The sequence below is a fragment of the Carcharhinus amblyrhynchos genome, chromosome 12, assembly GCF_965287045.1.
Source record: "Carcharhinus amblyrhynchos chromosome 12, sCarAmb.v2.hapA, whole genome shotgun sequence".
NCBI lineage: Eukaryota > Metazoa > Chordata > Chondrichthyes > Carcharhiniformes > Carcharhinidae > Carcharhinus > Carcharhinus amblyrhynchos.
The window spans coordinates 12,901,174-12,928,580 of NC_137335.1; the positions used below are offsets into that span (position 1 = coordinate 12,901,174).

At 41.1% G+C, this 27,407-nt stretch overlaps 1 protein-coding gene across 2 annotated transcripts in view; it reads left to right on the top strand.

The window, feature by feature from the left end:
- The window catches only part of ralgapa2 (Ral GTPase activating protein catalytic subunit alpha 2), a 474,330-nt gene that overhangs the window by 266,460 nt on the left and 180,463 nt on the right, over positions 1-27,407 (top strand). For both annotated transcript variants that reach the window (XM_080200068.1, XM_080200069.1), the window contains 3 exons: positions 10,795-10,866; positions 21,342-21,465; positions 24,343-24,498. In XM_080200068.1, coding sequence (XP_080056194.1) covers positions 10,795-10,866; positions 21,342-21,465; positions 24,343-24,498 — 352 coding nt within the window. The remainder of the gene's footprint in view (positions 1-10,794; positions 10,867-21,341; positions 21,466-24,342; positions 24,499-27,407) is intronic.

Here is a 27,407-nt window from a genome sequence, read left to right on the forward strand (position 1 = left end):
GAAGGATAAATCCTCTTGTGTCGACTGAAGCAATCTACTTGGCAGATTAGGAGCAAAACCTACCATGTCTGTTTGTTTATGCTTTTGCTGTTTTACCTTTCAAACTACTAGTTGCTTAGTTTCCTGCATCTAGATTGAATATTCTTCTTGATCTCTGTTAGCACTGTACAAATGCCAGCATCCACCTCCACCTAGATGTTGTAAAAGCGAGTTTAGGAATTGATCACTATTTTTTCTAAATATGAGTTTGTATTCAGACAGCAACAAATATGGTAATACTGACAAAAGAACACAAAGAACTGTATAGTTTACCATGGTGACAGTCTCACAGGATGTCATCTGTGACTTTGATTAGGACATTTCAGTATTGTCATATAGGCGGAAATCTGATTGGAGAGATTCAAACATGGAAAGGGGCAGCATGGTGGCACAGTGGTTAACACTGCTGCCTCACAACACCAGGGTCCTGGGTTCGATTGCTGGCTTGGGTCACTATCTCTGTGGAGTTTGCACATTCCCCCTTTGTCTGCGTGGGCGCTCCGGTTTCCTCCCATAGTCCAAAGACGTGCAGGTTAAGTGGATTGGCCATGTTAAATTATCCCTTAGTGTCAAAGGGCTAACTAGGGTAAATGCTTGGAGGTTATGGGTGGCATTGTGGTCAGTGCAGACCAGATGGGCCGATTCCATGTTACCTATATATTTCTTGTATTCAGATGGTGGGAATTAAGGGAGTTCGCTTATAACCCTATAAATGGACACAGATTAAACTGTTCCTTGGATTAGGTGGTACAAATGCATAACTCTAAATAAATGTTTAAAAAGTCTTTAAAGATTGATGTGAAGCTGAACTACTATAGATCTTGGAAATTTGAAATAAAACTATAAAATGCTGGAAATGCTCAGCTGTTCAGACAGCATCCACAGAGAGAGAGAAACAGTATGTTCAGGTCATCAACCTGAAATAACTCCTTCTTTCCACAGCCTAAGCTACTGAGTATCTGTAGTGTTTTCTGTTTTTATTACTGGAAGGATTGGCTCCCAATTCTGTCCTTCAACTGGCTTTCTGAAGCATGATGTGGAGATGCTGCCGTTGGACTGGGGTAAACACAGTAAGAAGTCTCACAACACTAGGTTAAAGTCCAATGGGTTTATTTGTTAGCAAAAGCCACTAGCTTTCGGGCCTCTGACCCTTCGTCAGGTGAGTGGAGAGTTCTGATCACAAACAGGGGATGTAAAGAGACACACTCAGTTTACAGAATACTGATTAGAATGCGAGTGTTTACAGCTAATCAAGTCTTAAAGGTGCAGACAATGTGAGTGGAGATAGCATTAAGCATAGGTTAAAGAGATGTGTCTTGTCTCCAGACAGGACAGTAAGTGCGATTTTGCAAGCTCAGGCAAGTCATGGGCGTTACAAATAGAGTGGCATGATCCCAAGACTCCAGTTGAGGCCGTCCTCGTGTGCGGAACTTGGCAATCAGTTTCTGTTCAGCGACTCTGCGCTGTCGTGTGTTGTGAAGGCTGCCTTGGAGAACGCTTACCCGAGGATCAGAGGCCGAATGCCCGTGACTGGTGAAGTGTTTGCCAACGGGAAGACAGCAGTCTTGCCTGGTGATTGTCGAGCCTTGTCGATAAACGCTACGACAAGGGATGAGTGAACACTGCTCGACAATCAGTGAGGCGCCTGATGAAGGAGCAGCACTCTGAAATCTTGTGATTCCAAATAAACCTGTTGGACTTTAACCCGGTGTTGTGAGACTTCTTACTATGATCATGATGACTAGTGGAGCAAGCTGGAATGGTCGAATGACCTACTCCTGCTTCTAGTTTCTATGTTTCTATCAATGTTGAAGTTTTATGTTCCTGTAATCAATACTCCAGGATTTTCGACCCTTTTTAAAGGGAACAGGTGGAAAATTGCAGGCATAGAAGTAGAAAACTGTGGCCTAATATTTTTTTAACCACAGGTCAAGCATTTTTTATCTCCAAATCCAAAAACTGAACACTTCCAAAAATTGCACTTTTTTAACCATATCAGTGTGGGCGGTATAGTTTGTCTGCACTGTTCACCTTGCAATTTGTGGTGAACATGTCAAAAAGAAACTTATTACAGATATCGTGTAGTTATTATTTTGTGATACATCTTACTTTTCTAGCCATTTTTTTAAGTTTCCACTATAGCTAGCCTAGGCTTAGGTTATTGTAATGTAAGTTTATACGCAGCACCTGGAACCAAAAGTGCAATTAGTCCTAAGGATTTTGGATCAAGAATACTCAACCTGTACCTGTTAATAAGCATAGGTGTTAAAAGCAAAACCATTTCCCCTATTTTTATTGACTTTCTGAACACTTCTATATCAATATCCAGTGCTAATTTGTGGGAAACTGTTATTGCCAAAGGTAAAACAAAACTGATGTAATATTTCATCTGAAACCTGAGACACAGAATGGAATCATAGAATGGTACAGCACAGAGAGAGGCCTTTTGCCCCATTGTGTCTGTACTGGTTCTCCAAAGGAGCAATTCATCTAGTGCCAGACACCTTTGTTTTCTCCCTGAACCCTTGCACCTTCTTCCATTTCCAGTGATAATTCAATTCCCTCTTGAATGTCTCCATTAAACCGACCAGCACCACATTTTCTCAGGTGGTATTTCCACATCTGAACCACTCGCTGCATGAAAAAAAAATCCTTTTGGTTCCATAGCTTCTTTTGCCAAATGTCTTAAATCTGTGTCCTCTGATTCACATTTCCCAATGGGAACACATTCTCTCTATCTACGCTGTCCAGACTCTCATGATTTTGGTTACCCCCATCAAATTCCAATCAACCTCTTTTCCAAGGAAAACTGTTCCAACTTCTCAAATCTATCTACATATTTGTAATTTCTCGTTCTGAGAGCCTTCTCATGAAATCTTTTTGCACACTCTCTAATGTCTTCACACCCTTGCTAAAGCATGGTGCCCATAACTGGACATAATCCTCCAGTTGAGACCAAACCAAGATTTTATACAAGTCTAATATAATTTCCTTGCTTTTAGAATCATGGAGACTCTATAGTGCAGAAGGAGGCCATTTGGTCCATCGAGTTTGCATCAGCTCTCTGAACACAACCTTATCTAAGCCCACCCTCCAACCTGTCCCCATAAGATTGTCTGCAAACTTTGAAATTATGTCCTGTATACCAAAGATGTAGGTTCTTAATGCATATTAGGACAAGAGAGCTCCTAATTGCAATCCATGGGAAACTAAACTATAATTTCTCCTCCAATCCAAATAACAATTATTATTAAATAATTTCTGCTTCCTGTCAGTCCAACAATTTTGCATCCATGTTGCTACAGTCCAAGTTTATTTCATGAGCTATAAGTTTGCTCACAAATCCGATACAAGGCACTTCATCAGGTACCTTTGGAAGTCCACATACATCATTTAAAAGTATTACTCACCAGCCCTCTTTGTTATCTCATCAGAAAAACTGAAGCAATTGAAGCAAGTTAATTAAATAGGATTGCCCATACAATTTCATGCTAACTATCTTTAATTAACCTGCATTCATCCATGTGACTATTAATTTTGTCCTTAATTAGTGCTTCTAACAGCCTCACAACCACCAAGGGAAAACTGACCTGCAGTTGTTGGGTATTACACCCATTTGAACAAGTGTGTAAACATTTGCAATTATCCAGCTCTCTGGCACCACCCCTAAATCTAAGAAAGATTGGAAAATTATGGCCTGTGCCTCCCCATTTCCACTCTCACTTTCCTCAGCATCCTTGGAGTGCAACCCACCTGATCCTAGTGCCTTATTAATTTTTAAGTACAGACTGCCTGTCCAATAACCCCACCGTATCAATTTAAACCCCTATAATATCTGAACTACCTCTTCTTTCACAATGACCTGTGTAGCAGCATCTCCCTTGGTAAAGACAGATGCAAAGTATTCATTTAATACCTCAGCCGTGCCCTCTGCCTCAATGTGTGGATCTCCTTTATGGTCCCTAATCCACTCTTTTTCTCTTCCTATCACCTTTGTATTATTTCTATGTCAATAGAAGACTTTAGGATTTTCTTTTATGTTAACTGCCAGTCTCTGTACTCCGTTTTTATTTCTCTCGTATGCTTTTTCAGTTCCTCCTGAATCTTTTATATTCAATCTGGTCTTCAATTTTATTTACCAGAGATCTGTCATATATATTACTTCTTCATCTTCATCAATGTACATCTCTTTTGTCGTCCAGGGAGCTCTGGATTTGTTTGCCCTACCTTTCTCCTTCATAGAAACATAGCTTGACTGTGCTACTCTTCTTTAACGTCAACCCACCATTCAATTGCAGTTTACCTTTGATTACCCCATTAAAGTTGGCTTTCTCCAGGTTAATTATTCTTGCTTTGGATTGCTCCTTGACCTTTTCCATAGACAAAGTAAACCTTATGACAAAATGAACACTGTTCCTACTGCCACTTGGTCCACCTCATTCCCAAGTACCAGGTTTATCAATGCCTCATACCTGCACCACACAGGCTGCAATAAATAGTCCAGGATGGCAGTTCACCACCATCTTCTCAAAGGCAGTTAGGGATGGGCAATAAATGCTGATCTAGTCAGCAATACCCAAATCCCATGAATGAATTTAAAAAAAACATTGGACTTGAAGCCTGTTGCTGTGGAAAATTCTCCTGAACACATTCGGAACACTTGCTCCATTCTACCCTTCACACTGGTACTTTCCCAGTCTATACTAAGATCATTAAAGCCCCCATTATAACAACTCATTTTCAATGGTAAAGGAATCCAGAACTAGGGATTATAGTTTCAGGATATAGAGTATACTTTTTAAGACTGATGTGAGGTAGAAATCCTTTCACCCAGAGAGCAGTGGAATTCACCACCACAGAAAGTAAGGCCAAAATGTCGTGTGATTTCAAGAGGAAATTAGATGTAGCTCTAATTTAGCCCTAAGGCCTAAAGGGATCAAGAGATATGGGGGGAAAAAAAAGGAATCAGGATATTGAATTCAATCGGCTATGATCAAAATGAATGGCGGAGCTGGCTCAACAGGCCAAATGGCCTGGTCTTGCTTCTATTTTCTGTGTTTCTATGTTACACTACAATTCTTGCACTACTTTGTAATTAGTTTGCAAATTTGTTCCAATGCATCTTTACCACAACTTGGTATCCTACAGACCACACTGAGCAATGTATTGTATCCTGCTGGGACATCTCTCTCTCTCCCCCCCTCCCTCCCTCCCTCCCTCTCTCTCTCTCTCTCTCTCTCTCTCTCTCTCTCTTCCCCCCCTCTCTCTCTCTCTCTCTCTCTCTCTTCCCCCCTCTCTCTCTCTCTCTCTCTCTCTCTCTCTTCCCCCCCCTCTCTCTCTCTTACCCTGCCCCATTGCAGTGTTCTCCTTAATCAATACTGCCAACCCTCCTTTCCTGAACACCTTGATGTAGATGATATAGACATAGAAGGTTCTTGGAGTGAAAACACCAGAGTAGTTTGAAAAAATGAAGATCCGGTTGTTCTTTTTAATTTGATTTATTATTGTCACATGTATTGGCATACAGTGAAAAGTATTGTTTCTTGAGCACTGTACAGACAAAGCATACCGTTCATAGAGAAGGAAATGAACGCATGCAGAATGTAGTGTTATAATTATAACTAGGATGTAGAGAAGGATCAACTTAATGCAAGGTGGGTCCATTCAAAAGTCTGATGGCGGCAGGGAAGAAGCTGTCCTTGTGTTGTTGGTACTTGACCTCAGACTTTTGTATCTTTTTCCCAATGGAAGAAGTGGAAGAGACAATGTCCAGGGTGTGTGGCATCCTTAATTATGCTGGTTTCTTCGCTGAGGCAGCAGAGTCAATGGGTGAAAGCTTGGTTTGTGTGATGATTTGGGCTGCATTCATGTCAGCTATAATTCTCACTAACTTTTACAGATGCACCGTAGAAAGTATTCTTTCTGGTTGTGTCACAGTTTGGTATGCCTCCTGCTCTGCCCAAGACTGCAAGAAACCACAAAAGGCCATTTGAGAGTGGATGGTCGTGTTTATAAGTTATTTCACTAGGTAATGGGAACCAGTGGCATTTATTGGTTTTCAAGTATACAATGAATAGTATTAATTATGACACACATGCTTGAGAGATCTCACCATGCAAAACAGAGTTTAGTGTTTTGCAGATTTTGGGCTGAAAGGTTTTGTGGCAAGTCAAGCTTTGAATTCTGAAATATCTATTCTCAAGTTGTTTTTATACATTTCTTCTTCTCTAGCTAATTGAGAATCTTGTGTTTCAAAGTATTACATTGTCCAATTAATTGGATTCTGAATAGGCATAACTCCCATGAACCCTGGATCAAGAAAGTCACTGGAGACTGTTATCTGTAACTGATGAATTAGATAACTACAGCTGAGTTATCGCTTGCTTTGTGGAGAGGTCTGGGCTTAGCAGAGTTAATCCATAAAAGGATAGCTGAGACATCCATGAGACTCGGATAAAGGCAGTCTGCAGCTGAATGCTTATCAGCTGATGTCCATGTCTACAACAGTGGACTCGGATAATTTTGCTGACATTTTCCTACCTTTAACAGAAACTTGCTTAAAATCCAGAGTTAATATCATTACTCTTTCTTTACACCCTGAGCCAATTTTAAGGATTCACTGAGAGTCAGTACTTAAAGTAATCAGCTTGTTCCCATTGGAAAATTAAGATCAAAAATTATTATTGTGAAATATTCAGACATATCCTGTATATTTTTGTTAAAGATTGGTGAAAACCCCATTCTTCGTTTTGCATTTATCTAGGTGATTTGAAAATTAAATAATTACAGCCAGAAAAGTAATTAGATGCGATGAGTTAATGAATTTGTCTGTTTTTCATCATTAGCAAAAAAACTGGAATGTAGTATTTCCAAAGAGCGACTTTTTTGCGAGGCATTTATTAAAACCCTTGATATCTTTAATGGTTCCTTCTCCATGGATACTATTTCACTCCCCTTCAAATCTGCTGTCATCACCTTTCTGCTCAGAAAACCCACCTTTGACTTCTCTGTCCATGCAAACTGCTAGCCCATCTCCAAATCCCTTTCCTCGCGATTCCTAAAATGTATTGTTACCTGCTAAATACATGTTAGTTTTTACCACAATTCATAGCATCATAGAATCCTACAGCGCAGAAAGAGGCCGTTTGAACAATTGAGCCTGCACTGACCACAATCCCACCCCAATTGGACCTATCCCTATTACCCCATACATTTACTCTAGCTAGTCCCTTTGACACTAACGGGCAATGTAGAGTAACTCGCACATCTTTGGACTATGGGAAGAAACCGGAACACCTGGGGGAAACCCATGCAGATACAGAGAGAATGTGCAAACTCCACACAGACCCAAGCTGGGAATCGAACTCGGGACCCTGGTGCTGTGAGGCAGCAGTGTTAACCACTGTGCCACCATACTGCTCCTTCCTATGTTTGAATCTGTCCAATCGGATTTCCGCCCACGTGACAATACTGAAATGCCCTAATCAAAGACACAGGTGACATCCTGTGTGACAATCACCATGGCAAACTGTCCCTCCTTATCCTTCCCGAGTTTCCTGTGGTCTTTGGCATGGTTGACCACACCACCCAATTTCCGAAGTGTCTATTTTGTCTTCCAGCTAGACCGGAATCCCCTCACTTGGTTGCATTCTTAGCTACCCAGTCATAGCCAGAGAATCACACACAATGGCTTCTCTACCACGTCTGAACCATTACCCTTGGAGCCTCCCGAGATTTGATCCTTGGCGCCCTCCTCCGTTCAAACCCTTGGTGACATCATTCGACAGCCAGGTCATGAATGCTGAACGCATCCCAGAGATGGAGAACTCAGGAACACAAGAAAATTGCAATCATGAGGGAAGTAATACTGAGTAATTTTTTTGGAGCTGTGGACTGACAAGTTCTGATGAGCTTCATTCTAGGGGTTTAAAAGAAGTGGCTAATGAGATAGCTCAGCTTGATAGTTCCAGCCTAGCCTAGCTTGATCATTTTAATTTTCCAAAATTTCTTTAGATTTGGGGACCGTTCCATTAAATTTGGAAATAGCAAACGTATTGAAAAAGTCAGGGAGACCGAAGCAGTAAATTACAGATGAGATGGGTTAGCATCTGTCATAGGGAAAGTGTTAGAAGTTATTATTAAAGATGGTACAGCAGGGCACTTAGAAATTTCACAGTTATCAAGCAGAGTCAGCATGGTTTTATGAGAGGAAAATCATGTTTAGCCAATTTATTGGAATTCTTTGAAGAAGACGTGCTGTGGATGAAGGGAACTGGTGGATGTATTGTACCTAGATTTCCAGAAGGCATTTGATGAAGTGCCACTTCAAATGTGGTAATGAAAAGTTCATGGTGTTGGGGTGGCATATGGGCATGTATAGAAGATTAGCTAACTAACAGGAAATGGGGTTGGCATAAATGGATCTTTTTCTGGTTGGTAAAATGTGACAATTGATATTTCAACTGCATACAATTTATATAAATGACTGAAGTTACGGTTGCTAAATTTGCTGATGACTCAAAGATAGGAAAATAAGTTATGAAGGACTTAAGGATAAAGAGAGGTTAAGTGAGAGGGCAAAGATCTGGCAAGTGGAGTATAATGTGGGAAAAATCTGAAATTTTCCATTTTGGAAAGAAAAATAAAAAACGGATGAGAAATTAGAGTTCCGAGATGCAGAGAGATCTGTGCATCCTAGTAAATGAATTGCAGTAAGTTAATATGCAGGTATTGCAAGTAAGTAGGAAAGCTAATAGAGTGCTATAATTTATTGCAAAAGGTATTAAATGCAAAAGTAGGGAGGTTGTGCTTCAGTTATACAGAGCATTGGTGAAACCACATCTGGACTGCTGTGTATAGTATTGCTCTCCTTATTTAAGAAAGGATGTAAATGTATTGGAGCAGTTCAGAGAAGGTTTATTCAACAAATATCTGGAAGGAGTGGATTGTCTTATGAGAAAAGTTTGGGAATACTGGAGTTTAGAAGAGTAATTGATTGAACATAAGAACATAAGAACATAAGAAATAGGAGCAGGAGTAGGCCATCTAGCCCTTCGAGCCTGCCCCGCCATTCAATAAGATCATGGCTGATCTGTCATGGCTCAGTTCCACTTTCCCGCCCTCTCCCCATAACCCTTAATCCCCTCTCTTATCAAGAACCCATCAACCCGCTTCTTAAAAATATTTAGCGAGGCAGCCTCCACCACTTCAACGGGCAGAGAATTCCAGAGATTCACCACCCTTTGAGTGAAGAAGTTCCTCCTCAACTCCGTTCTAAACCGCCTCCCCTTTATCTTGAGGCTGTGCCCCCTAGTCCTACTGTCTTTTTTGAGCGGGAAGAGTCTCTCCACCTCTATCCTATCCATCCCATTCATCATCTTATACGTCTCAATGAGATCTCCCCTCATTCTTCTAAACTCTAACGAGTACAAGCCTAGTTTATTCAGCCTCTCCTCATAGCTCAATCCCCTCAACTTGAAGCAAACAAGATCCTGAGAGTGGATGTTCCCTCTTTTGGGAGTATCTAGAACTAGAGTTTCGCTGCTTAAAAACAAAGGATCCTCCATTTTAAGACCATTTAAGATCCTTCCATTTTTTCCTGAAGGTTGAGACTTTGGGCCTCTTCCTCAGAAAGTGATGGAAGCGCTACCTTCATCCTCTTCATCATTAACCACTACAACTTGGTCCACACCACCTCCATTTAAGCCCACTTTCTACCAGAACATGCAAATTCCCATTTATATTTTAGTCACCACCACCACCACCACACACACACACACACACACACACACACACACCACCCCACATACACACACACACACCCCCCTGACTTAGTTATTCTACTGCCTTACAGGACAGCTTCCAATCCTCCATAAAGCTCAAATGCAAAGCTGTGCTGAAGATGCTACATAATTATAGGCCCTTGATGTTGTCACCTATATTCTATTTTGTGCCAAGTCCTGCTTGATAATTAGTCCTGCTTGATAATTAGACTTGTCGTACAATAACTTACTGCCTCCCAGTGCCTTTCATGTAAATGTTTTAATCCTTGTTTTCAAATTCCTCAATAGCCTTGTCCCTCCCTCTCTCTCCAACCTCCTACAGTCCTCCAAGTCTTCAAATTTTCTGTGCACTTCCAATTCTGCCCTCTTATGCATCCCTGATTTTAATCATTCCTGCATTAAGTTCTGAAATTCTATCATAAAAATCTCCTGTTCACCTCTGTCTCTTCTCCTTGAAGATGCACCTTAAAAAACTTACCTATTTAACCAAGCTTTTGGCCATCAATCCAAACTGCTCTTTACGTAGCTTGGTGTCAAATCTTCTTTGATAATGATCCTGCAAAATGCCTTGGGGCATTTCACTGCATTAAAGGCACCATAGAAATGCAAGGTTGTGGCTGGTTTCTCAAGCTTCACAATTCCGAAAAGCTTCCACCGAACCAGCATTTCATTCTGTTTTCAGTCCGTCTACTGCGCATTTATGATAAAGCTTAGCTAAGTCCCATAAACATTAGCCTTTACTTGAAGTTTATGACCAGACATTGCTGCCCAGTTTTTCTGACTAGTCAGTTGTGTTACATAGATTTCAAATCCAAGCAATTTCTTTTCTTTTATGCTGAAGTGTTTTTTTTTTAAGTGCATGAGTTATTTTTGAATGTCAATTCCTAAATAAGCTATTAGCCCTTGTAGGAAAATAAATTGGTACTTACATTTTTCTCTTGGTTCTAAGATACTTGTACCTTTCTGTTTTAAGGAATAGCTTCCATCTTCTGAAGAAAAACTCAAAGCTGTTAAGGGAGCTGAAAAATTTGGATTCAAGACAATGGTGAGTGCTTTTGAGAATTATGTGGTTATTGTGAAGAAGTTGATTTTGATTTGATTTATTATTGTCACATGTATTAGTATATAGTGAAAAGTATTTTTTTTGCGTCCTATGGAGACAAAGTATATCGTACATAGGGAAGGAAATGAGACCGTGCAGAATATAGTGTTATAGTCATAGATAAGGTATAGAGAAAGATCAATGAAATAGATCCATTCAAAAGTCTGACAGCATCAGGGAGGAAGCTGTTCTTGAGTCGGTTGGTACGTGACCTCAGATTTTTGTATCTTTTTCCTGACAGAAGAAGGTGGAGGAGAGAATGTCTAGGGTGCGTGGGGTCCTTAATTATGCTGGCTGCTTTTCCAAAGCAGCGGGAAGCGTAGATAGAGTCAGTGAATGCAAGGCTGGTTTGGTGATGAACTGGGCTACCACATTGATTAACAGTTGCTTCTAGATTAGATGGATAGTGCTGTCTACTAGTTTGGAAACCATAAAACGTCCTGAATATTGGTTAGCTAGACATGCCATCATTCAATAAGTAGACAGCTAAAGGAGTTGGTTGTCAAATAGAACATTTTTCAGTAGTGCTATAGTGATTTGTACACAATATAAACTAATTTTCTGTAAAAACTCTGATTATAAAACAAACAGCTTACTTCAAATTGGATATAAACTGAATTCATTCTTTATCTCATGCTGGCAATATTCCTGTCATGACAATTATATTCAGTCCTTGACATATTTCAAAATTCTTGTTTGGATATCTTTATGTTGAATTTTATACAATTAAATTTATTGAATCTTGGAATGTTTGATTCTAAGTACTCTGAAATATTGTAATGTTTTTGTTTGTGTAAAAACGTTACATGTTTTGTACATGATTGAACTTTATTTGTAAACTGCTCCACGTTCTGCAGGTAACAGTTGATTGTTTCCAGTAATAACTGCGTCATATGTTATTGCCCTCTTGTGGCTGGGTGCTCGTTCACATGAGAGTGTGGGCATTTTGTATGTTTTTTGTTGTAGAGCTTGATTTTAGGGTTGCATTAAAGTTAGTGTTTTCACCTAAATGGTGTTGGTAATGTGATCCATTTGGTGTGTCAGTCCAAATGCAACCTTCTGACATGGTGCATGGAAATGTTTTCACTCTTGTCATCAAAGGAAATTGGTGAATACATGTGGCACAATATATACACTGATAATGACCCTACACTTAGCTTCTGCTGTAATACTGTAAACAATTGCAGTCACGTATTAGGCACTAAAACAAAGATGCTGACGAGAGATTGAGACTGTTTATTTGACCATTGGCATCAGAACAGCATCTACGCTTTGATTCTTGATCCTAACATTGCCCCCTTCCCTCACTGACTGTTTGACCTGGGAGAAGAGAACCAGGGCTAGTGCCCTCTCTGGATTCATTGATACAGAACATGATGGAATGCCTCTAGCACTTGTTGCTCAGGCAAAATGAGCTTATTGCATCTGCTGCTAGGGCAAATAGTGAATTACTGTCCAGTTTTGTCTCACGACTCAATACTTAAAGCATCAATGTTACTTGCTTCAATATGGCACAGCATCTACCAGTGTTGTAACTTCAAGGCCACAGTGCCCATTTTTTGGACCTGGCTGATGTCAGAATGCAATTGGGAGAAAGACATGTGGATCTATATCAATGTCTGATGGCCTCCTTTGAAGATAGCCTCTTGGATGAGAATGGGCTCAATCATTGCTGTCTACATCTTGACAAGGGTGAGGCAATATGATCTTCACTGGAGAATGTTGTGATCCTACATTGGCTGTAACCCAATTATCCTTGTCCATCATGCTCAATGAAGCAGAGATATGGCACCAAACTCATGTACCCTGGCATCAGTTTATCAAAGGTTTTGCTGTTGGATGAGATTCCAGCATCTGCTGTCTCCAGTGTTCTCCTTGCTACTGCTAACTCTTTCCAGACAGGCCAGATGTTTTGGCTGTCACCTAACAAGACCCAAACACTCAACTTTCCAAGCATCCAGCACATGTCATGCTCATTATGTAAACAAGCAACTTAACCAGATAAAATTTTCTCAAGTGTAACTTTCTGCCAGTTCAAGACCGCCAGTATTTAACTAAAGCTTATAAAATAGCTGCCGTCCTGAATGATGATGCAATCCAGACACATGAGGAACCTGCTAAGCCTTGTTGGGATCAGTTAAACTCCATGTACAACTTAAATACATTCTTCAACCACCGTGCTATTCACGTGATAGTGAAGCCATTGGCAACATATCTGTGATTTCACAGCTTTGAGACTTGGTGTCTCCATCCGGAATTCATCCTAATGTGTTCAACAGGCTGATGGTTCATTGTCTTTATAAGTCATTGATGAAACACACTTATGTCTGCTACTTCGTACTATTTTTATTAAATACTTCTTTCCTCTCATGGATAATTACTAAAATTGGAAAAAATGACTGCAGTCATGTCTGACTGTGACCTTTGAATAATAGATGCCAATCTGACAATATTGAAGAAACTTGCTCCTCATTATCCCTGAAGATATGTTAATGATCCATGTGGGCTGCAAAGACCAACATTTGTACAAAGGCTATCGATGTTTCAGAAGTCAGATCTGACCCCCAGAGTCTAATGTTCTGCTGCTACAGGTGCAAATCCCACAATGTCTGTTAAATATCATATGAGGCTAAAAATGGAATTTGTGTCAACGAGATTTCCAAATGAAATCTTTCCAGTCCTCTTCCGATGAAACCCATAAGGGCATGAACATGATTATGATATATTTTACCATCATTAGCAAGTTTCACGATGCTACTTCCACCCTCAATGTATTATCCTACCCAGCTGCTGTGATATTAGGTCAGCGCGAATCACCATTGGTTTTCAAAAACGAATAAGAACATAAGAAATAGGAGCAGGAGTAGGCCATCTAGCCCTTCGAGCCTGCCCCGCCATTCAATAAGATCATGGCTGATCTGTCATGGCTCAGTTCCACTTTCCCGCCCTCTCCCCATAACCCTTAATCCCCTTGCCTGTCAAAAACCTATCAACCCGCGTCTTAAATATATTTAGCGGGGCAGCCTCCACCACTTCAATGGGCAGAGAATTCCAGAGATTCACCACCCTTTGAGTGAAGAAGTTCCTCCTCAACTCCGTTCTAAACCGCACCCCCTTTATCTTGAGGCTGTGCCCCCTAGTCCTACTGTCCTTTCTGAGCGGGAAGAGCCTCTCCACCTCTATCCTATCCATCCCATCCATCATCTTATATGTCTCAATGAGATCTCCCCTCATTCTTCTAAACTCTAACCAGTACAAGCCTAGTTTATTCAGCCTCTCCTCATAGCTCAACCCCCTCAACTCCAGTATCAGCCTAGTAAACCTCCTCTGCACTCCCTCCAAAACCAAAATATCCTTGCGTAAGTGCGGCGACCAAAACTGCACACAGTACTCCAGCCTCACCAGTGCCCTGTACAGTTGCAGCAAGACCTCCCTACTTTTATATTCAATCCCCCTCGCTATGAAGGCCAGCATCCCATTCGCCTTCCTGACCGCCTGCTGCACCTGCAGGCTGGGTTTTTGCGACTCATGCACAAGGACCCCGAGGTCCCTCTGCACCGTTGCATGCTGCAGTTTTTCGCCACGTAAGTAATAGTCCTTCCTACTATTATTCCTACCAAAGTGGACAACTTCACACTTGCCAACATTAAATTCCATTTGCCAGTTCCTGACCCATTTGCCCAGCCTATCTAGATCCTTCTGCAGACTTTCCACACCCTCCGCACAATTTGCCGTTCCACCAATCTTGGTGTCATCAGCAAATTTCGACACCATACACTTGGTTCCCTCCTCCAGATCATCCATATAAATTGTGAATAGCTGAGGCCCCAGCACCGACCCCTGGGGCACTCCACTAGTCACCAACCGCCAATCCGAATAGCACCCATTGACCCCCACTCTCTGCCTCCTATTTGACAGCCAATCCCCTATCCACGCTAACACCCTACCCCCAACTCCATGCCCCCTAACCTTCTGTAATAACCTCTTGTGTGGCACCTTATCAAACGCCTTCTGAAAATCAAGAAACACTACGCCCACCGGCTCTCCTCTATCCACCGCCCTAGACACATCCTCATAGAACTCCAATAAATTCGTCAGACACGACTTCCCCTTAACGAAACCGTGCTGCGTCTGCTCTATCAAACAATTCTCCTCAAGATGCCATTGTCAGGATAGCATTGTCAGGATGTGCCCTCGGGGGAACCTCACTGGGGGGATTCCCCATATGTGTTCCCCCTGTGCACTGATGCTTGTGTGATGGGGGGTCCTGCATGTCCATGCTTGGAGCAGATTGAGATGCCCTTTTAATGATGGCACTGCACCCTCTGTGGAGCCAGCCTTGTTGACTCCAACAAGCCCTGCTTCGGCAGAATGCTGGCACAATCCATGCTCCCAGATTCTCTGTGCACAGTGCCAGAAAATCTGAAGTGAAAATCCAGCTGTTCATCCAAAGAGATGCATGCTGGTTTTCAGTCTGAACTTTACACTAATATGTTTTGAGAAAATTCCAACCATTGTCTTGCTGTACTGCAAAACGCAGTCTGCCAGCTTTCTACCTACCAAGTAACGCAGCAAAAGGCCTCTATCCAGGTTTGAATGCCTGGCCCCGATCTATGCGATTTCAACTAGACCTTCTGTACCATCACCTCCAAGACTAATTCATCTGTCTGTGGCCAGCTTTCTGCGAAAGTCAACTCAACTGGAAAAGTTTAGCCAGCTAACCTCTGTGAATAAATTCACCATTGAACTTTGATTCTGGACTTACATGAAACAAGGAAACCTTTATTCTCTGACCTTGGCCCTGTATGTCTTCCTTTCTCAATCCCCTATTTCTATTTTGAATGATAAGGCCACGGTACAGCACTCATCCCACATTTGAGTGTGTGTAAATAAGCTAACCCTCAATCTCGAGTTTGCTATGGGGTTGTTAATAGAAGTTGGATCATATCAAAATGAGTGGTTGAGAAATAGGCCACTGCATATAGAAGGGGTATAATATCACATTTCAGTTCCAGAGGAGAAATCAGGTTCGTAACCTAACCTCACCTTCATAGGCCTGGTCATGGAGAAGTTTGATGTTAAGGTGCTTGCAGGCACTGCATTCATGGAACTCAATTATGTGTCAAGAGCCTAATGCTAGTAAATGGCAGCACCAAATATTTTCATGGATCGCAAACCCATGCTTCCTCCAGCCCACACAGCATGAGGCAAGCCAATGAGCTCCCTTTGAGTTCCCTCAAGGTCAACGACATTCTGGCTAGGGGATTTCATTAAGATGACCTTTGCAGTTGAATCAACCTCTCTTCCTTGAGGACCAAAGTAAAACAATCCCCCCAATACATGATCACTGCATATTTTGATTGGCATAGCTAATCTCTCCCTGAATCTCAAGACCTGTCTCAGAATAAACATTTTGTTTGGATATGACCTGTGTTTGTCCCCAGCAACCAAGGTCTTTAGCATTATCAGGATGACATGACATAGCTGCTTACCAAGTAATGGAAGTATTTATAGTGCTTTAATGGTTTCTTCTGTGAACTCCAGCCCATTCAGAAAGATCTGATATTTAACTCCCCTTGTGTCAGATATTCATGATATACAGAGAATAAGATATTCAGGCTCTATTCCTGTAACCCCACGTACTTGCCCTGCTAATCCCCCTGAGGGTACCAAGGATCAATTTAGAACGGCCAATCCACCTGACCTGCACCTCTTTAGGCTGTGGGAGGAAACCGGAGCACCCGGAGGAAACCCACGCAGACACTGGGAGAACATGCAAACTCCACACAGACAGTTACCGAAGGCTGGAATTGAACCTGGGTGTCTGGCACTGTAAGGCAGCAGTGCTAACCATTGTGCTACAGTGCTGTCCCTCAGAGAAAAATCAACATCCAGACCTCTAACCTAGATCTGACCTACTGTTTAAGACTAGTCCTCCCTAACTTTTTTAAAATGAAACAAGTGTCAATGCGAATACAATCAATTCCCTTCATCGCCATAAAACTTCAGTCGAGTCATCGTATGTCCACACTTCCATGAAGTCTGGAGGCCCAACTCCTTTCACAATAGCTAAGTTGCTTTAGACTGGGAATGAATAACCTTTCTGTGCATTCTGTTCAGTCTCAGTATCACCTAGTATGTGAGGGGAGCAAAACTGGGCACAGTATCCTAAATGAGACTTGACCGATATTTTCTGCAACGGCAAACTAGCATGGGGTTTCTCTTGCAATCAAAAGTCCTCTGAACACATCCTGACATCCTTTTTGTTCCGGATATTAATTCACAACATTTTTCATGCACCTTTTGCGATTGGGGCCTTGGAATACCCAGATCTTGTACTTTCTCAAACTTTAATGCTTTTTCCTGAAAGGTGCAAGAATGTTGGACATTCCCCCTGGTCACATGAATGACAGTGCACATATCCAAATCCAGCATCATTTGTCTGTGCTGAGCCCAATCCTCCAGCATAGTATGACACCCCCCCCACAGCAGTCACGCATCATCTATAGTTCTAACCCTTGTAGTTCCTCGTATCATTTGTAAATTTGTAGATTCAGCCTTGAACACCTACCACCAGATTATTAATAAAAATAGTAAAGAAAAGTCCCAACACTGATTTCAGTTGGACACCTCTGAAGTTGAGTCTCCAAACAAATCCAAATCCATCTCACTTTTTCCTACATCCTGCAAGCCATTTTGCCTCAATATATTATCATTATTGCAAGAGGCTTTGGTCTTGCTGAATAGCCCCATATCAAAGTTTTTTGGAAGACTAAGTGGAAAGCAGTGATTCCCATTGATGCTTTACCACTCTTTTTGCCAACATTTCCTCCCATTCAATCAGAGAGAATTCTTTTTGGCTTGCTTTAATGTGCTTTCTTTCCAGTAGCACATTCTCATGCTGAACCCTTGTTCTTCCTGTTCTATTCTTAACACTTTTAACCTAACCACATTATGGTCACTCTTTGTCCAGAACCAGGTCAAGCAGCGCTTCACTCCTCATGGAGAAGCAACATGTTATCTGTGAAAACACACCTGAATCCACTTCAAGAAAACTATCCTTTTCTCACTGCACACATTCTCCCTATTCCAGTCTACTTTTAATTTATTGAAATTAGCTGCATTTATAACTTTTTATTGTTAAAATCTGTAATTTCCCTACAAGTTGCATCCCGCATCAGACGCGGGTGAAAAACAAATATTATAACCCAGCACATCTCTTGTACAAGATAGAATACATTCTCTGTCCTCTTATTTGCCCCGTGTTAAACAAATAATGGCATCTGCCATAAACTTGACTTTGTTTTAGGATACTGTGTACATTGATGCAGCATTTGCATGGGATGTGCAAGACAAGCAGTTAGCTGCTAGTCGAACTACCAAATCTCATAAAAATCTGCATGGCGCGATTTTCGAGTATACCGTTTGCTGTCGTAGCTTTTTCAGAAAATACTAAATGGTAGAATTAAAATATCCAAAAGCAATTGGAGAAAAAAACTTGAGCTCAACAGCTTACCTGTTTGACAAAGCATTAACAGTCTAGAAATTTGCGTTCAGAAAATTGCCTTTGTTACATTTTAGCCATTAACAGATCATTCAAATATGCAAGTGCTTATTACTGGTGATGTTTGGAAGATTATGACACTGCTTCTTCCACTCCAGCAGGTTTTGATCATTACAATCAGCCTTGCCACTCTTGCATTGGAGAGAGGGAATGAGATTGAGCATACTACTTGCTCCTGATTGTTATCCAGCAACTACTGCTGTAAGAATCTTGATTAGAGATCAGTGCAGGTTAGGATTGGAATTCACTATAATGATCCCTCAATTTTTGGAAGGCTTGCGGCCATTCAGTGGAGTCTCATAAATAAATAAACGTCATCTTAATGAGGAGCAAAAGCGACTTGCATCCATACTCAAAAGGGAAGAGAAACTGGAGCAGGGAACAAAATAAAATGCACTTTTAAATTGGAGGCATGAAAGCCCTGAGTACCAAACGTGCATACATTGTTGGAAACTTGGATGCTCCACTGGGATCTAGTTATATTTAGTGGATTTTGTTAGGGTGCTGGGTGGGGAGCTGGTGAATGATGTCAACAATGCATTGTCGGTTTTCAACGTAATTTTAGTCCCCAGAAATTAAGCACAATTTTAAGATGTCAGGCACGTGCAGATTATTGAGGAAGTCCTGAAGTTGTGGTCTATTACTCAGTGCTCTGACATAAACAGCTGTTATGTGACCTCCATAAAATCAGCAATCACTGCAATCAACTTTTCCACTCCAGCTACTTGAAACGCCTTAAAAAGCTGCATCTTCTTCAATCAAGTAACTTTATAATCATGGAATGCTGCTGATAAATTAGTTTTTTTGGCCAGGTTTTTGGGGGATTTATGATTGGTGTTTGGACTGGCTGATGTTAGTCACTCAAGCTTCGCACTGTGCCCAGTGAAGAAAGCTGCAATCAGCTGCAGTACTGCTGTATGACACTAAGAGGTGAAATTTTCTCTAGATTTATTTAGTGGTGAGCACTCCCACTGACCACAAAATCCAGCTTATTATTGATGACTGATTTATTCTACCTTTTGAATTTCTCAATTGGGTTGCCTTCAACTGATTCAATTTTTAGTGAATTGAACTAAAATATTCAGACTATCAGTTAATCAAAGGTAACCACCGGAAACTCAAGTGTTATTTATTTGTCCCTTTTGGCTCACCATTAAATGCTGTTGTGGTAATGTATCCAAGTAAGTGATGCAATGCAGTATAAAATGGGGAACAGAAGCAGCAGGTGTGAGAAAGAACATACCATAATAAAGTTGCATTCGTTTATCGAGTGTTCCTAAGTGGTGCTCTCCAAAAACACTGGTGACAAAGATAATGGACATGCGCTTGCTAAACCATTTGGAGGAGTGGTTTATCATACAAACGATGAAAACAACCAAAGAACAAGGTTCACTTATCCAATACCTCAGTAAATTCTTATTGGTCTATTGAAATACCGCACATGCCCCGACCAAGATCTCTCTTGCATTACTCGTGATGAAAAACCAGTTATGTTCTGCATTTGATCTTCTAAAACCTCCAAAAACCAAGGAAATTTATGTGACAACAACAAGATGCACAAGTGGAATGGCGTGAAAGCACAGAAAGCACTTGAGTTTTCCACCAGGGACAAGGAGTCTTGTAACATATAAAGAAACAAATGGGTTCCTGCCTCATTCCTTGTGCAAACTAAACCTATTTCTCACGCTGTCCAGACCTCCGATAACATTATCTGGAAAGAGACATTACTACCTGAAAAAACAGATTCCTGAAATTGGAACACGTTGAGAATTCGGGTCCAGCCGTCAAGACTTTACTGCAACCTACGCTACCAAACACCACTGAGGAAGTCAGCACCTCGCGCTCTGTTCAGGCACAGAGACAACCTCTAGTTCCCATGTTAGCGCCAGTTGAACCAACCACCGCTGATGTCAGTGTGAACATGAAAATGCCAGAGGTTTGTCGTCAACCGTTTGGAGAGCAATGACCTCCAGACCACTTAAATTTATAGTAGTGACTAATTATTGACTTTTGTTCATGTTGAACTTGTTTTATGGATGTACAAGTTAAGCGGGGGTGGGAATGTTATATAGTTCTTTCGGCTCACAGTAGAGCTCTGCTATAGTATTGTATACAAGGAAGTGATGCAATGCATTGTAGGGCAGCAAACTGAGAAGCAGCAGGTACGAGGGGGAACACACCACCATAAAGTTATGTTTGTTTATCAAGTGCTCCTGAGTGTCATTCTCCCAAATACACAACGCTCAGTCAATCAAATCATGACTATTTTTCAAATAAATATTTATGAATTGGTACCTCCCACAAAGCCAATTGTTTTGAAATTATCTCATTAGCTACTGAGTTATTAATGTGTTTGGATTAAAGCACAGCTTTTCTGGATCTTGTACAGAAAGAGTATTTAAGTTAAACATGCAAATACTAAAGGTTATTTATGTTACTATAGGACAATAGAAAAATCCTGATTTAGTGGTACCAATAAATGCGGCAAATTCCCATAACTATCTTTTATTTTCAGTTCAATAGATGAATGGAGATTCTATTTTGCTATCAGGTTTAGAAAATACGACAAACTCATCAAACCCCTTTCTTCCTGTTCCTAGCATCAATATCCCTTCTATTACAATTGTGCAGATATCCAGTGGAATGATACAGCTGAATACAGTGTGAAGCTGTGAGAGATTTATTGCTGTACAAACATAATATCTGACCACGAACCGTAATTAATTGTTTTGTTTTCCAATCGGAGGCAAACATGACAACAGCATGCTTTCAACAATTTTTTTTTTGTTTCCTCACTTCTACCATATTTAGAACCAAAATACTGATGCATGAATTTTCACTTCTTATTTTCAAGTCGGGAAACTCATAAGATTGCAGTGTTTTACATTATGGAAGGACAGGAAAACAAGTACTCAATTCTCTCAAACACTGGAGGAAGCCACGCATATGAAAACTTTGTGGCTGGACTTGGCTGGGAGGTCAGAATGTTTCTTCCTTCTATGTAACATTTTCTGAAGATTATTTAAGAAATTCTATTATTTTAACTCAACTTCTTGTTGTTGAAAACAAAATTGAAATATGTGAAATTTGTGAAGAAATAGTTACACAATAGTTTTAGTTTATTAGTAGGTTCCATACTCTAACAATATGTCTTCAGTTTTTTTTGTCCTTTGAAGTATGTTGAAATAGATGTTTTTGATTGATTTTGTAATTACTTGACTTTCCTAAAATGGATTTCTTCGATACATCAGTTTTACCCCAAAAAGAAGCTGTAGCTGACTCATAATCCTATCTCTTGTAAGAAAGAAGTACACACACCATGTCTCAATCCTCTCTTGTATTTTAGAACTGCAGACTCAGTGCAGCCTGAATGCATGCAAAGGTTGTGATCAATGCGTATAAAAGTCATGATTGTAATTAAGGGTCTCAATTGGTGGCTGGGCTGGAAGGCAGTGCAGAGGCTTTCCCGCCACGGACTTATCAGGGTGGACATAGGAAGATGGCAGGATCCTCACTTTCTACCTCCCACCTGCTTAAATGCCACTAATTCCCCCACCTCCAAGCTTACCAGTGGGAAGGAGTCATAAGATTCTGACAGGTAACATTTGCTTATTATTGCCAGTGTTGCGTATCATTCATAATACCTCAGATAATGAAGCACTCCATGTCCACACACACCAAGACCTGGGCAACATGCAAGTTTGGATCAATAAAGTAACAAGTAATATTTTCCCCAATCAAGTATCAGGCAAAGACCATCTCCAACGAGACAGAATTCCCTTAATCGTGTTAACACCATTGAATCCTTCATCATCAGCACCCTGGGTATCATCATTTATCAGAAACCTAACTTGATCAGCCGCACAGATGTGTGACTTTCCAAAGCCTTTCCCATTCTTGAAGGCGTACGTCAGAACTGTGATGTAAAACTCTCCATTTGCCTAGATTTGTGCAGCACCAATAATACTTAAGCTTGATACCATCCACACTAAAGTGGTCTATTTATTGACAATCCATCCATCCATTAGCTTAAACATTCGCCCTTCCCCCACTTGCACACTGTTTGCTGCAACCCACCAAGGCTTCTTCACCAGGCCCTTCCAAACCGACAACCCTACCATCTCTAAGGACAAGAGTAGCAAGTGGATGGAAAGACCACCTCCAAGTTCTCGTGAAGTCAAACACCATCCTAATCTTGAAAATAGAATCCACAGAATCCTACACTGCAGAAGGAGGCCATTTGCCCCATTAAGGCTGCACCGACCACAAAACCACCCAGGCCCTATCCCAGAACCACATGCATTTACCCTGCTAATCACCCTACAGGTAGCTAGTCCCTCTAACACTAAAAGGCAATTTAGCATGGCCAATCCACTTAACCCACACACCTTTGGACTGTGGACACCTGGAGGAAACCACGAAAACACGGGAAGAACGTGCAGACTCCGCACAGACAGTGACCCAGGCCAGGAATCGAACTCGGGTCCCTGAGGCTGTGGAGTACTAACCAATGTGCCACCATGCCACCCTTCATTGATTATCTTTGGGTGAAATTCCTGGAGCTCTCTCAACAATACAGTGGGCATACCTTCAACACCTGGTTAAAGAAGGCAGCTCAAGGACAATAGAGATGGACAATAATGCTGGTCTTGTTGGCTACACTATGTACTTTGAATGAATGTCACATTTTACATTAACTGGACGCTGAACTTTTTTAAAATAACATTTAAAATTACAGTACAATTCATTAGCATCTGCTTTCATCAAATTCTTTTGGAACTGGAGGATGTGCACTGAAAGTGTCTTTTGGACTGTTTGAAAAATGTCAAGGTAGACATCATGAAGCTGAAATTGGAGCTTAAAATGACAAAACAATAACCAATTCAGCAGTGCAGCGGTTCACAAGCGATATTCAACCAAATGCCAGGACTTTCTATTAGATGGCTCCCAAATACAGAAATGAAGTTCCATATCAGACTAAACTCTTAAATTAGTTATGACTAATCTGATTTGATTTTCAACTCTTGATCTGCCTAACCAGCATCCTTGAAAAAGCCACAGCAGTCCACCATAGAAAATGGCTCCACACTGAATATATTGTCATTGTATTTAATATATTTGTTATATTTGCATGTTTAGGTGGAGGCCTCAGTGCTAGTTTCGTAGAATCCCTATAGTGCAGGAAGAGACTATTTGACTCATCAAGTCTGCTCCGATTTCTCCAACAGAGCGCCCCATCCAGGCCCACCCCCTACCCTATAACCCCATGCATTTACCTCACTGATCCTCCTAACCTTCACATCTTGGGACACCAAGGGACAAGTTAGCATGGCCAGTCCGCCTAACCTGTACATCTTTGGATTGTGGGAGGAAACCCACGCAGCCATTGAGATTGTACAAACTCCACGCAGGGAGTCGCCCAAGGCCAGAATTGAGCCTAGGTCACGGGCACTGTGAGACAGCAATACCAACCCACTGTGCCACCATGTTGAGTTTTCTCCAAAGCTCTTTGCAAGTTAGTGTGCTGCACAGATTGTAAATAAAAAAAAGTCAAATTGGAAGTAGAATTGTAGCTGAACACAAATTATACTTGTATCAAACTAAAGTGTAGTTTTCACATTTATGTGGTGGGAAATCCTTCATATGTTAAAATTAATACTTCCTTTGGTATTTAGAAAGTAATTCTCCCTTGAAACTGTTTAAATGTACTGAATAGGAGTTCTGTCTGTAAAACCTGGAATAAATGTAATGCTAAATCAAGGACATACTTTTTCAAAGCTTCTCCATTTTTGTTAATGAAATGTGATAAAAATTTTGCCTTTATTTCTGAAATTGTTTAATTTACCATTCCTCAGATTGACCTGTCTACACATTGTGGCTTTATGGGTGGCCTGCAACGTAATGGCAGTACAGGACAAACTGCACCTTATTATGCTACCTCTACTGTGGAAGTCATTTTCCATGTTTCTACAAGAATGCCATCCGACTCTGATGATTCATTAACTAAAAAGGTAAAAAGTGAAAACTCGATCAAGCTGTTCTTGACTGCTGTTGTTTCCTTACGTTCTTTAGCACAAGTATCCCTTCCCTTACTTTGTTTTCTTTCTATTTTTATCTTAGAATAAAATCATAGAATCCCTACAGTGTAGAAGGAGGTCATTTAGCCCATTGAGTCTGTACCAATCACAATCCCGCCCAGGTCCTATTCCCTTTAACCCATGTATTTACCCTGCTTATCCCCTACACTAGGGTCGATTTAGCATGGCCAATCAACCCAACCTGCGCACCTTTTGACTGTGGGAGGAAGCCGGAGCACCCGGAGGAAACCCATGCAGACACATGGGGTGAATGTGCAAACTCCCCCAAGCCCAGAATCGAACCTGGGTCCCTGGTGCTATGGGGCAGCAGTGCTAACCACTGTACCACCGTGCCGCTCATTTTTCAATGATTTAATGTGAATGTATAGAAATTCAAAAGTAAGGGAAGGGATACTTGTGCTAAAGAATGTCAGTTTCGTTCCTCTTTTTCCCAAAAGTATTGAATTGCTGCAGTTCAGAGACAAGCCTCGGAGGTTAGCTGGTCAGATTCACTGCGCAGTTCTGACAATGTTCCTCCTTTAGCTATTAATATTATGTATTTTGAAGCATCTAAAAAAGTACTTTCAATGTGTCATCAGAAAGTGTACTAATAAAATTAATCATTTGCTTTTCTCCAAAGTAATTCTGGGTATCTTTCAGTATCAATATTTATATCAACCACCCCATCTTTTGAACCAGCCACGCACTATGAAATCCTGTGAGCTGTGGCTCATTTGGGCAGAAGGGCCTGTTCCTGTGCTCTAATGTTCTTCATTCATTATGGATAGTTTGTTAAATGTTTCATGGTGAAAGAAATTGTCACCATTCTCTTAAGGTGCTGCCAGGTTAAGCATAAGACATGAATGGTGGTGTGGAATATTAGTCCACCCAGACTGTCTTAGTCTTACAACTCAAAGTAGTCAATTTTGACACCAGAAGAATGACTTCTCTCTTTCTCAATCCTTTCATGAGTGGGAACAGTTTCTCCTTATCTACCCCTGGTCTACTCTTTCCAAATGGTCTAATTCTGTTCCTATATCTTACAATCCTAAGCTTTTGAATACCTCTATCAAATCTCTTCTTGGGCTTCTTTTCTCGCAGGAAGACTGCCTGGACTTCTCCAATCCTTCGTAACTGAAGTTCCTCATCAGAACTTGTTCTGCATCCTCTCTCATGCCTTCAAAACAGGCAGGGAAATCCTGCCTTATTCTTGCAGGTGAAATGAGCCATTTCATATTTGAGGGTTTGCCCACTAAGTCTATATGAATAGAATTAGAAATAAGAAGGGGGAGATTTTTTTGATAGGATTGTATTATAGGCCCCCAAATAGTCAGTGGGAAATTGAAGAGCAAATATGTAAGGAGATTATAGATAGCTCCAAGAAAAATAGGATGGTAATAGTAGGGGACTTTAACTTTCCCAACATTGACTGGTACAGCCATAGTATTAGCGGCTTGAATGGAAAGAAATTTGTTGAGAGTATTCAGGAGGAATTCTCATTCAGTATGTGGATGCCCTGACTAGAGAGGGGGCAAAACATGACCTCCTCTTGGGAAATAAGGAAGGATAGGTGACAGAATGTTAGTGAGGGATCACTTTGGGAACAGTGACCATAATTCCATTAGTTTTAAGACAGCTATGGAGAATGAAAGACCTGGCCAAAAGTTACCAACTAAGTTGGACCAAGGCCACTTTTGATAGTATTAGACAGGAACTTTTGAAAGTTGACTTGGAAAAGTCTGTTGGCAAGCAAAAGGACATCTGCTAAGTGGGCGGCTTCAGAAGTGTGTTAACCAGGATGCAGAGTAAGCATTTTCCTTTTAGAGTGAAGGGCAAGGCTGGTATAAGTAGGGAACCCTGGGTGACTCGGGATACTGAGGCCCTGGTCAAAAAGAAGGAGGCGTATGACATGCAGAGGCAGCTGGGATCAAATGGATCCCTTGAAGAATATAGAGAGTGGTGGAATAGAGTTAACAGAGAAATCAAGGGCAAAAAGGGAACACAAGATTGCTCTGACAGATCAGGCAAAGGTGAATCCAAAGAGCTTCTACAAATACACAAAGAGCAAAAGGGTAAATAGGAAGAGAGTAGGGCCTCTTGAGGATCAACAAAGTCATCCATGTGTGGATACCCAAGAGATGAGCAAGATCCTAAACAAATATTTCTCATCAGTATTTACTGTTAAGAAAGACATGGATGTTAGGGAACTTATCTTGAGGAGTGTACATATTACAGAGGAGGAGGTGCTGGAAGTCCTAAAGCACATCAGGGTAGATAAATCACCAGGACCTGATGCACGTAAGAAGTAGGAGCAGGAGTAGGCCATCTGGTCCCTCGAGCCTGCTCCACCATTCAATAAAATCATGGCTGGTCTTTTCATGGACTCAGCTGTACTTACCCACCCACTCACCATAACCCTTAATTCCTTTACTGTTCAAAAATTTATCTATCCTTGCCTTAAAAACATTTAATGAGATAGCCTTAACTGCTTCACTGGGCAGGGAATTCTACAGATTCCCAACCCTTTGTGTGAAGAAGTTCCTCCTCAATTCAGTTCTAAATCTGCTCCCCCTTATTTTGAGGCCATGCCCCCTAGTTTTAGTTTCACCCATCAGTGGAAATAACTTCCCTGCTTCTATCTCCTCTATTCCCTTCATAATCTTATGTTTCTATAAGATCTACCCACATTCTTCTGATTTCCAATGAGTATAGCCTCAGTCTACTCAGTCTGTCCTCATAAGCCAACCTCTCAACTCCAGGATCAATCTAGTGAATCTCCTCTGCACCCCCTCCAGTATATCCTTTCTCAGGTAAAGAGATCAAAAAGTGTACGCAGTACTCCA